The following is an 11,631-nucleotide window of genomic DNA, read 5'->3' on the forward strand; positions in this document are numbered from 1 at the left end:
GGCAGAAAATGAATCTAGGGGAACTTTTGGGAATTCAAAAGGGCAGAAGGCTTTCTCAAGATTCAGATTGCAGGGTACGACTGTCTTGAGTGTTGTCTTGAGTCATGTGCCCACATTGGGGCCAGGGTGCATTAAGAAAGGGGTAATTCTCTAAAGAGGGAACTGAGTGCTGCTAAGTGGGGAGATGTGGAGAGGGCTCCTGGGACTGGAAATCGGCAAGCATCCTAATCGTCCTAATCGATGGCCTGAAGCTTTGAGGTTTCTTTCCGCAGAAAGTTACTATGACTCATGCCTTGAGCATTGGGTGTCTTGACCCAAAGGCAATACTGCAAAGGCCAGGTGAGTGAAGAGCCAATAAATAGCCTTTGTATGGCTTTATAGGAACTTTCATATTGGGTTTAATATTGGATGGTGATAAAAACCCCATCGGATCTTCTCTCTTGGGGGATGAGGTCTGGATGCACACCAACTTGACTTTGGGAAAAAGCCTGGGAGGAGGGTCCTGTGCTTTTGTGCTTTGAAGCAATTGATTCCTGCCTCTTCCTAGAAACCAAAATACTAAGTACAGTCGTTTTTCACTTAATAGTTAGGTTACCTAACAGAGTGAGCTTATAGAACCCAGTTAGGCCTTTCTGGAAACACATAATTCCAAAACACTGTTAGCCACAGTCTGTTTCCAAGGCCCACTGCCTCTCGTAATTATTTTGTTTCAGGATAGTAGCTGTTGAGCACACGGTTTTTGTGGTTGGAGGCCCTGGGTTCTGAGCCCGTCTCTCCCACGAACTGGCTATGTCTCTGGATCCGTTTTCTGACACTCTCTGAACTCTGGCTTCCTGCACCTACCTCAAAGAATTGTGAGGCTTGCAGTGTCACGTTTGTGAAGTGTCTGGCAGGTAGGAAGTGGGCTTAATAGGAACTGGGTGTAGACAAATGGGACTGGCACTAAATGTTCAATCCTGGAGTGTAGTGATCACAACTTGAGCACTTAACCGCGTGCCTGACACTATTCCAAGCGCTATATATGTACAAGTTCACTTGGTTTTCTCAGTAACCATGAAGAGTAATTCTTGTCTATACCCAAACCCATCAGAGTATTTACAGATTACAGTTCCCTGTCCATCTCTACCCATGGGTTCAGTCAGGTCCTTCCACACCATGACTCCCTCTGTCCTTTTTGGGTACTTGAATCAGTTTGAGAAAATTTCTGTTCTTTGCAACCAAATATCCCTAACCAAGACACATCTACTAGTGAAAAGGGTTAACTGACCATTGCTGACTAAACCACCCTCCTCCCTGAGCCATGGGAAGCAGTTAAAAGAACACTAAAGTTTGGGATGGAAATAATGTGTACATGAAGTGAATAATAGAGCTTTTGACACTTTTTTTAAAATTTTTATTTACTCATGAGAGGCACAGAGAGAGGCAGAGACACAGGCAGAGGGAGAAGCAGGCTCCCTGCGGGGAGGCCAATGCGGGACTCGATTCCAGGACCCTGGGATCACAATCTGAGCCAAAAGCAGATGCTCAACCTCTGAGCCACCCAGGTGCCCCGGAGCTCTGACACTTTTAAAATCCCGTTACAACAGTCCTTTACTTAAATGCAACATGTTTGCAGCCTGGTCGTAAAGGTTCCTTTCCCATGCTTCTGGGCCTGACCAGCTGAGAGGCTTTGAGCAGACTGCATCACCCCCCTGAGCCTCTGTCATCACCGGCTGTAACCATGGTACCTATCCTAATGGATGTGTGACTTTCAGCCTCACAGCCTCTACTCCCCCACCTTCTGCTAACAGGAGCGCACTCACATTTTGGGAAATTCCTTCTATCCTTTAAATGCAGTTTTGAAAAAATAAAAATAAAAATGAATGAATGAATGAATAAATGAATGAATGAATGAATGCAGTTTTGGTGAAACTTAATAAAAGTAGCCTACCCTCCTCCAGCCAAAAGTTGGGCACGTCCTCTCCTGGAATTTAAGTCTCGAGTGCAGTTCTGCAGGGACTGAAAAAAATGTTTTTGTTTGAAGGTGTGTGAACTTCTCAGGAAGCAAGTAACAGACAACCTGACTTCTAGTGGCTTAACCAGACAGAGTCTGATTTTCTTGCATAAACGATCTGCAGGTCAGCAGCTGCTGGCATTCGTTTAGCTGCTCAACGATGACTGGGCTGGCATATTTGCGATGGTCTTTCCCTCCTGATCACAAAGTGACTACAGAGGTTCCAGCATTGCATCCAAGGTCACGGCTGGAAGAGGAGAGGAAGGGAAAGCTTCAGTTGTTTCCAACACTCTTATCAGGAAAGTACAATGTTTCCCAGAAATCTCCCAGCCATCTTTTGGTCATACCTTCTGGCTGGCACTGTGTCTCGTGGCCATGCCTACCGGAAAGGGGGACTGGCAAAGCTAGAATTGAATTTTTCCAACCTCTGTAGGGGAAGGCGGCCAGGGTAAAAGGATAAGGAATGAGTCATTGAGAAAAGCCAGCCAAGAGCTAGCTACCCTCCTGCCCCAAGTGGCCAAACTGAACAGGCTATTGATTCCTCCCTGCTACCCAGCTCCTGAGATTGAGCTTTTTGCTCTTCCTAAACCTAATTCTGAAGCTTCCAAATCCATGAGCTGTCTCATAGCTCCCTGTGTAAATTCTCAGTGTCAGCTTCTGTTGGTTTTGCACAGAAATTTTTTTTATTTTAATTTTAATTTTAATTTTTTATTTTTTTGCACAGAAAATTTCTGGCAGACCTACGCCATCGGTGTTGCTGTCAGGATGGCATAATAGTAGGTGGTCAATAAGCGTTAGCTACAATTCCCTCACCCAAGGTTGCACAGCCAGTTGACGCTGGTTGCCCTTCCGAGCCCCTGCGTGCTCCATTCCACTAAATTGCCCCTCAGGCTCCAGTTTATTAAACCATTTGCTTACTCTGCAAGTACTGAGGGGCACATCTACCCAGGGCAAAAGAATAAGGGCTGAACTGTATTTTCTAGAAACTTTATAAATAGCAGGCGTTGTGAAGGCAAGTGGGAATGCCTGGGCCCCCCAGGTCCAGACCAACACAATGGTTAATTCAGATGAGTAATAAAGGGGAGGCTGTTCCCAGAATAGCTGGGCCCTTGAATTGTGGCACGGACATCTTCCAAGAAGAGCCAGGCCTCTGCCAGGAAGAGGACAGGGGGCCAGATGCCCAGCTGTGGGCCTGCTCTGAGAGCTGGGGGGGCTGTTGGGGAGGCTGGAGGAGGCAACAGTGGGGCCTATCCCCTAAATGTGGAATGCCAGCTCTGATGCTAACCAGCCACAGGCCCGCAGGCGAGGCTCCTAACCTTACATGCCTCAGTTCCTCATCTGGGAAATTGGGATAATCACACCTACTGCGTGGGTCGTTAGGAAGATCAGTGGAGTTGAGATAAGTGTGTGGCACGTAGTGTAGGCTCTCCTCATGAGCTTGCTGTCACGGTCCTCAGTAGGACAGCCAGGAAGTAGCCTCCCGGGCATAGGGCTTGCTGGATCATCTGGAGCAGGTTTTGGTTTTCTAGAAGTGACATCCTCCCTTCCCCCCTCCAATTTCCTCATCAGCTCCCCAGGGTTTAATGGTGAACTAAGGAATCCATCTGTAACTGCCTAACCATCACAGCCACACTTTACAGCACCCTCTGTGTGTCCCAGGTACTGCTTATGTGTATTTTCATCAAATGCACCCCCAACCCTGTGACCTAAATATTGTCTTCATTTTATGGACCAGAAAATGGAAGTTCAGAGAGCTGACTCAATTTTCCCCATGTCACAGAGTCTTGGGTTCAAAAAACCATTGAGGCTACCATAACCAAATACCATAGACTGGGTGCCCTGAACAACAAGCGTTTCTTTCTCCCAGGCCTGGAGGCTGGAAAGTGCAAGATCAAGTCTCTAGCATGTTTGGTGTCATGAAAACTCACTTCCCGGTTCACAGACATCCGTCTTCCTGTGTCCTCACATGGAGGATGGGGCAAAGGAGATCTCTGGGGTCCCTCTTCTAAGGGCACTAATCCCATTCATGGGGGCTCCATCCTCATGCCCTAATCACCTCCCACAGACCCCCACCTTCCTCTTGGTTAGGGTATCAGCATAGACATTTTGGAGGACACAAACATTTACTCCATAAAGGAGCCCCCAGTGGGACTCCCAGGGAAGCAGATCCAGAAGCTTCCTTGTCTCCAGCAGGCTACGGTGAGGGAACCAGGCACACAGTAACCCACGTAGGCCTAGCAGCTCCTGGCTGGAGGGGGCTTGGGCGGGGCAAATCCCAACCCCGACTGCCATGTGACAGCCCCCGTGAGACAGTGGAAGTCAGAGTGTTGGGGGGACCCCCACCCCACTGTGTCATGTGTTTAAGGGTGACAGTCCTGCCCTCCTTCTCCTGAGAGTAAGAGAGAGCAACCGCCCTGACAGATGAGTTTGGAGAAAGGACCAGGCCTGCCCTTGTCTGTAGCAGCAAAGGCCCGCTCCCTGTGGACCAGGCCCGTGGGCTGCCCGCTGGGCCTCATGCCGCCTGGGCGTGGGCCTGGTTGGAAGGTGCGCCACGGGCAAGCCCACGTGGCCCCCGGCAGAGCTGCAGCAGCCAAGAGGGACCTCTGAGTGTCTGTCCAGGTGCTTCCAGGTGCAGGCAGGGGGGTCGGTGTTTGAGATTGAATCCCTCAAGCCCCAACAGGCGGGCACCTAATGAGGATTTGGGGTAGCGAGGCAGGTGTTCAAGAGCTTTCGGGCCCAGGAGGGAATGTTTGTTTCAAATGGATGCCTGCTGTCTTCTCATCACCAACCGGACTTTCCCAGACACTTGTTGGCCGAGCTAATTTGGAGGGTTTTGAGCTACCTGCTGTGGTTAGTACCGTGTACGGGCTTCACCTCCCTGGGATTTATCTCCATGTTTGTTCCTTGCAGCGTTTTCCTGTGTGGTTGTTAGAAGGAACAACCTTTCTTTTAACCTACGATTTGTAACTTCACGATTGTTTTATAATTAACCCCCCTGCCCCCCCCCCCCCCCCCCCCCCCCCCGCCGCCGCAGGACAAAAATCTGATCACCTTGGAGTTAAGGTAGGTTAAAGGTCTGTAAGCTTTTTCACTTTGAATGGATATATACAAATAAAAATTAGGTTGCATTTGAAAAACCTAATGTAAGGGCGCCTGGGTGGCTCAGGGGTGGAGCGGCTGCCTTCGGTCCAGGGCGTGATCCTGGGCTCCCAGGATCGAGTCCCGCATTGGGGTCCCCCCGGGGAGCCTGCTTCTCCCTCTGCCTGTGTCTCTGTCTCTCTCTCCATATCTCTCATGAATAAATAAATTTAAAAACTAATAACACAAAATCCCTTTCCTTTCTAAGGATCTTCAACATATAACAATAAGAGTTAACATTACTGAGCGCGTTCTATGGCCAGGTCCTTAGATGGTCTCATGTAACCTTGCCACTTTAATGAGGAAGTATCATTGTCATTCCCATCATATAGATTAAAGACAAACAAAGGAACAACCGAGGTTCATAAAGGTTCCTCTGCACAGCCAAGTACATAGGAGATCCAGGGGTTGGCCCCAGGTCTAAGTCCAAAACTCTGGTTCTTACTACTACTGTGGTTCTATAGAGGTGGGAAAAAAATCTTTTCCTCTGCTCTCTTAGGTTCGGTTGCTGGGTCATGTGAATTAAACTGACAAACGACAGATTTACAGGAGAAAAGATTTATTATGCATGCACTCGGGGCCTCACAGAAAACGTGAAAGCCCAAAGAAACATTTAAGCTTGAAAACTTATAAGCCATTTTAACACAGGGTGATACGTTGTGGACAAGGGATAACAAAGAAAAAGGGGGTTGGGCTTCCAGAAGTCATACATTGTGGAAAGGTAGGTACATGGGGGAAACTCATTGAAGGTAAGGGTTGTGAGGGAAGATTTGTTCATGCAGACTGGTCAGTGCCACCTCCAGTGAGAACTCTCACCTCTTCTTCCTGGTAGGGGAGAGGGGTGTGGGGAGGAGGATGCCTTCACCAAGGGAAATGTATACCCTGCTTTGAGGCAGAAAGGGAGAGGACAGGACTTCTCCTGTGTCTGCCATTTCTCAGTTGCCTTCAACTTCTGATTTTTATCCCAAAGTGACATATTTTGGGGTGCTATATTCTGGTCCCCTTCAGTTCCCCAAACACAGAATAACACACTGTTTTAGAAGTTCTCAAATAGGGGGCCCCTGGGTGGTGCAGTAGGTTAAGTGTCCACCTCTTGATTTTGGCTCAGGTCATAATCTCAGGGACATGAAATGGGGCTGTCAGTGTGGCCCGCCACTCCTTGCACTTGGGCGTCTCTAACTTCACGAGCGCTTCACGCACATCATTGTCTTCTGTTGGATCAACACAAACAACTGTATGAGGCAGCCTGGTTCTTTTTTTTTTTTTTAATCTTACAGAAAACCATCTTAGAAGTCAGGCAACTTCCCCAAAGATATCCAGCGTGGCCACCTGACTGTCCGCTGTTCTGCTGTATATGTTACAGGACCTTTGTCCCCTGAGTACCCGCAGGTTTTGGTCACGCTGCTTCAAAGAAGAAGAGGTAGGCCCGGCCAAGAGTGGTGGCAGCAAAGCAAAGTTTACTGAGCAAGACTAGAGACGGAAGGGGGGCCCCCGAGCGAGTTTCTGAGTTTAGGGGTTCTTAGGAGCTCTTTTGCAGAACTGTGTTAAGCAGTCAGGGCGTGCCGAGTCCTGCCAGCCAGGACTTTGGTCACGTATCTGTCTACCTATTAGGTTAATGTCTCTGTGCTGATGGTCTTTTTTTTCTGACATCTGGGGGTTTGTGTCTTAACTGCCCCTTCCCTGGATTATTGACAAATGCTTTGTGGTTAATTATCCTATTTTAGGATGTTTTGCAGAAGCCATTTCTACAAGGCTGCAAAGCAAAATGCTAGTGTGGTCCTGCCTAAGCTGCAAAACAGGATGTCGGTGCTGTTTTATTTTAGCTGGCCTGGCTCCATATTTTCTTGGTGGGGATCCTGGCCCTGACTACCTAACTGTCCAACCAACACCTAACATACAGACACACATACATAACATGTACACACACACAGCCCTGTGCGTGGCGTATGTAGAGAGCCATATATATGTGTGTAGCCCTTGCTAATGGAGCTGGTACTGACTAAGGCCTTGGCTGGCCAACACCCTCAACCCATCTTTATCCATTCACACCACTATCATTAGGGAAAGGCTTTCAAGGAAATCTACTCCCCCTTCTCTTTGGCTAATACGGTCTACTCCTGTAAATGAGCTGGACAAGCCCCTTGACAGTATGTACAGGTCCCTCTTAAAGAAGGGTGACCTATTTGAGGTGGGTTTATTTAAGTGTTTCTCACCCTTTTTTTTTTTTTTAAGATTTTATTTATTTATTCATGAGAGACACAGAGAGAGAGATACAGAGACACAGGCAGAGGGAGAAGCAGGCTCCCAGCAGGGAGCCCCATGAGGGACTGGATCCCAGAACCCCGGGATCATGCCCTGAGCGGAAGGCAGATGCTCAACTGCTGAGCCACCCAGGTGTCCCTGGAGGGGCGTTTAGCAGGGTTTCTTTTCAGTGGTTTGTTTCCTGTTAGCTTCTAATAATGTGTCTGGAAAAGAACTAAAGTAAACTGCATTCCATTGAAGACATCCTACTTCAGATCTATTACAAATCCATATAAGAGTTCCCTTTTCCAGAACCTTACACAACACTGGAAAATTTGGCAGGAGCACGGGTTGGCCCTAAGGGAGGATCCCCAGCAACCTCTCCTCTCCTCTCCTTCGTCCGCATCCCGCTGTAGAGGATGAAAACTCATTTCCCCAGAGACTTTGCAGCGAGGGGTGCTAAGGCGAGCCGGCCGGCTGTGCTGGGGGCAGGTGTCTATGATCTCCCTGTGAAAGGAGAGGAAGACTGGAAAATGCATCTATTCTCTTGCAGTTCTAGCCAACTCGTTGCTTCTTGTTTTTGTCTGAGATTCCGCGGGGAGGGGAGATGGGACGTGGGAGCTGGGGGCCAGGGGCGCGAGGCTTATGGAAACGTAGGGGCGGGGGGAAGAACAGAGGGGCGCTACCCGGTCGGAGGCCGCGGGGCAGCGGCCTGGGGGAGCGGGGGAAAGCAGGGGCCGTGCCAGGCCGGCTCTGGGCGCCGGGAGCTCCCAGTCCCCGCTGCCCGCTGAGCCCCACCAGCCCCGGGGGCGCGGCCCGCCGTCAGGGGGCGGGTACGCTCTGGGGCGGGGCCTGCCGCAGAACACTGCCTATTGGGGGCGGGGCCTGACGCAGAACCCCGCCTGATTGGGGCGGGGCCGGCTGAAGGGGCGGGGCCTGCCGCAGAACACCGCCTGTTCGGGGCGGGGCCTGCCGCAGAACACTGCCTATTAGGGGCGGGGCCTGACGCAGAAACCGCCTGATTGGGGCGGATGAAGGGGCGGGGCCTACCGCAGAACACCGCCTGTTCAGGGCGGGGCCTGCCGCAGAACACTGCCTATTAGGGGCGGGGCCTGACGCAGAACCCCGCCTGATTGGAGCGGATGAAGGGGCGGGGCCTACCGCTGGACTCCGCCTGTTCGGGGCGGGGCCTGCCGCAGAACACCGCCTGTTCGGGGCGGGGGCGGCCGCAGCACCCTGCCCACTAGGGGCGGGGCCTGACGCAGAACCCCGCCTGATTGGGGCGGGGCCGGCCGGGGGGCGGGGCCTGTGGAACCTCGGAACCCGGGCGACTGGGGCCGAGGCGCGCGTCTCCGGGCGCGGGGTTCCTCCACGCAGCCTCCCATTCAAAAGATGCCGAAGGGGCGGCGCGGCAGCCAGAGCCCCACCATGAGCCAGCGGCCGGCCCCGCCCCTCTACTTCCCCTCCCTCTACGACCGCGGCATCTCCTCGTCGCCGCTCAGCGACTTCAACATCTGGAAGAAGCTCTTCGTGCCGCTGAAGGCGGGGGCGGGGGCGGGGACGGGGGCGGGGCGGCCCCTGCCCCAGGCGCCCCCGGTCCCGGCGCCCCCGCCGCCGCCCCCCGGCCTGGGGCCCCCCAGCGAGCGCCCCTGGCCCCCGCCCTGGCCCTCCGGCCTGGCCTCCATCCCCTACGAGCCTCTGCGCTTCTTCTACTCGCCGCCGCCGGGGCCCGAGGGGGCTGCCTCGCCCCTGGCTCCCGGGCCCACGGCCCCCCGGCTCGCCGCCGCCTCCCACCCCGAGGAGTTATGCGAGCTGGAGATCCGGATTAAGGAGCTGGAGCTGCTCACCATCACTGGCGACGGCTTCGACTCCCAGCGCTGTGCGTGGCCCCGCCCGAGCCCCCCTGCCCGCCCCGGCTCGCTCCCGGGCTCCACCCGGCTCCACGCCTCCTAACCCCCTCCCACGCAGTGTGGCCTCGGGCTCAGACTGCAGCCCCCAGGCTCCGGGATCCCACGTCGACCGCCCCCCCCCCCCCCGCCCCGGCACCCGGTCACACCTCCCAGCGCCCCGACTCCCGCATCCTGGGTTTCTACCGACGCCGTCCCTCACCGCAGTCAGGATTTCGCCAACACTTTTGGCCCAAACCCCACCCTCCGTCCGTCCTGAGCCCTTTGGGTAATGGGGACTCTGAGCCTCCAAACCTGGAAGTCCATCCACCGCAGCCCCCATCCTGCACTCGGAGCCTCCTGCACCTTAACACAGCCCCGCCCGCGCCCCGTGGTGGCAGTGCTACCATCACCCACCACCCCTACCCCTACCCCTAGAGACCGAGCTTTAGTCTTCAACTGCGGTCCTGGACGGGCGGGGAGGGGGGGAGCGAAGGAAGGTGGTTGGAGTGTCTGTAGGTAGAGGTGGGAACTGTGCAAGACCCAAAAAGCCCAAGGACAGTTCACCGGGGCTCTTTGGGGCCCTCCACTTCTCAATGCTCGAAGGAAACACCCTGTGGACCCCGGCCCTGGCCCTGGGAGCCCTCTCACCAGGGGCCTGAACTCTGCCCTTTGGTCTTAGGTTTAAAGTCTTAGGGCTCTGGACCAGGGCAGACCAGGTGTACTGATGTGGCAGGATGCCTCCCGGTGGGAGGATCAAGTTCAATCTGATTCTACTCCCATAAGGACTTAACACACTGTAGGATATTCAGAGGCCATAGGCTGTTCTGCAGACTGTGTCTTCCCATCACCTGTTCTGGCTAACACTTGCAGTATACCACTAGAGGAGGAAAGCTTATTCTAGAAAGACCATTCCCAGTATTGCGAAAAAAAAACAAACAACAGGTTAAATTGGCTCCCCTGCCACACAGGGAAGGGGTGTATGAAATAACCTAAATGTTTAGGTTAATGTGGCCGTGAGAATGGTCCCCTACACATCAGACACCCTGTAAGATCCTCTTTCCACCGCCATGGAAAGAATCCCTAGAAAACAGGCTTTTCTAAGTCCTGGATTTCTTTTGTACATTCTCCACTTAAACATGTTTTGGCTGTTAAGGTGTTTTTTTTTTTTTTTTTTCCTTCCTGCCCATGTTGGGTATTGGATTCATGCAGGGCACACAGAGTTGCTTCCCAGAAGCTTACGTTGGGAGGGTTAGAAAAGGCCTTCTCTTTACTACAGCTGTGTTTGTTTTGCTCTTCTGCAGATAAATTCTTGCAGGCACTGAAAGATGAAAAGTTACAAGGACTGAAGACGAGGCAGCCCGGAAAGAAGTCGGCCCCTCTCTCCTGAAGAGCTGCCCACCAGCGCCTGGGCAGCCGCCTCCTTAGGTGTTAGTGCGTAGATAATGTGTCCCTTTGGTTGTCATTTCAAAGATAGTTATTTTCTGTTCTGTATTTAACTGCTGCTCTCATTGCTCCCAGCATGTACTCCACATTCAGGGCCCACTTGCGTGGTGAATCTCATGCTCTGTCTCCTCTCCGTGCTGCTGCTGGGGGAGCTCCCTCATGGTCTGAAAGCTGCTGCCCCTCTGGCGTTCAGGGTCTCCCTCCAGGGGCCGTAGGAGGGGCTGCCCAGCACTGTCAAGTGGAAGGAATTGGGAAGGACCAACGGCAGTATCTATTTGGTGGCTGTGCCCCTGCCCTTGGAGGACTGGAACAAATGGTTTATTTTCAAATAGCTTTAGTCCTGGGAAGTGATTTGTTTAATAGTTTTTGAGCCACAAAACTCTTTGACAATCTGATCAAAGCCATGGTCCTTCCTAGAAACTCACATATTTAAGAAATCCTGAGGGCTGATTATGTGCCTTCCTAGACACTTGGGATTGGGAGCGGGGGAGACACAGACAATAAATACTATAAATAAGTAAAACATAACATGGTATCCTCGATGACCTGCTAAGGGGAAAACAAAAACAGTAGGGCAAGTTGCGCAACAGGGTCAGAGAGCAGCAGGGTGGCAGTTCAAATAAGATTTCTGGAAGAGATAACATTTAAACAAGACGTGAAGGCAGTTGAGGGCGATAGCCATGTGGCACCCGGGGTGGAGGGGGAACGTTCCAGGCACAGGGCCCAGTGCAGAGGCTGAAGGTGGGAGCTTACTGGGATATTAGGGCCAGCAAGAGCCCCGGTGGCTGGAGCAGGAGTGAGGGGAGCCTGGTGGGGTGAGTGCAGAGGCTCCCTCTCGGTCCCCAACTTTGCAGCCATGGTGAGGACTTGGGGTTTTACTCTGAGTGGAGTGTGGAGAGGTTAGAGGGTTTTCAGCCAGGTGACCAC

The 11,631-nt window shown here is 52.6% G+C and overlaps 1 protein-coding gene across 1 annotated transcript; it reads left to right on the top strand.

Annotated features, from left to right (window-relative positions):
- The first annotated feature begins 8,715 nt into the window (after positions 1-8,715).
- On the top strand, positions 8,716-11,192 carry C11H11orf91 (chromosome 11 C11orf91 homolog). The gene is made up of 2 exons (XM_041723106.1): positions 8,716-9,251; positions 10,563-11,192. The coding sequence occupies exons 1-2, from the start codon at positions 8,765-8,767 to the stop codon at positions 10,646-10,648; spliced, it is 573 nt and encodes a 190-aa protein (XP_041579040.1). The 5' UTR covers positions 8,716-8,764; the 3' UTR covers positions 10,649-11,192.
- The last annotated feature ends 439 nt before the right edge of the window (positions 11,193-11,631 follow it).

This window comes from Vulpes lagopus, chromosome 11 (assembly GCF_018345385.1).
Source record: "Vulpes lagopus strain Blue_001 chromosome 11, ASM1834538v1, whole genome shotgun sequence".
Taxonomy (NCBI): Eukaryota; Metazoa; Chordata; class Mammalia; order Carnivora; family Canidae; genus Vulpes; species Vulpes lagopus.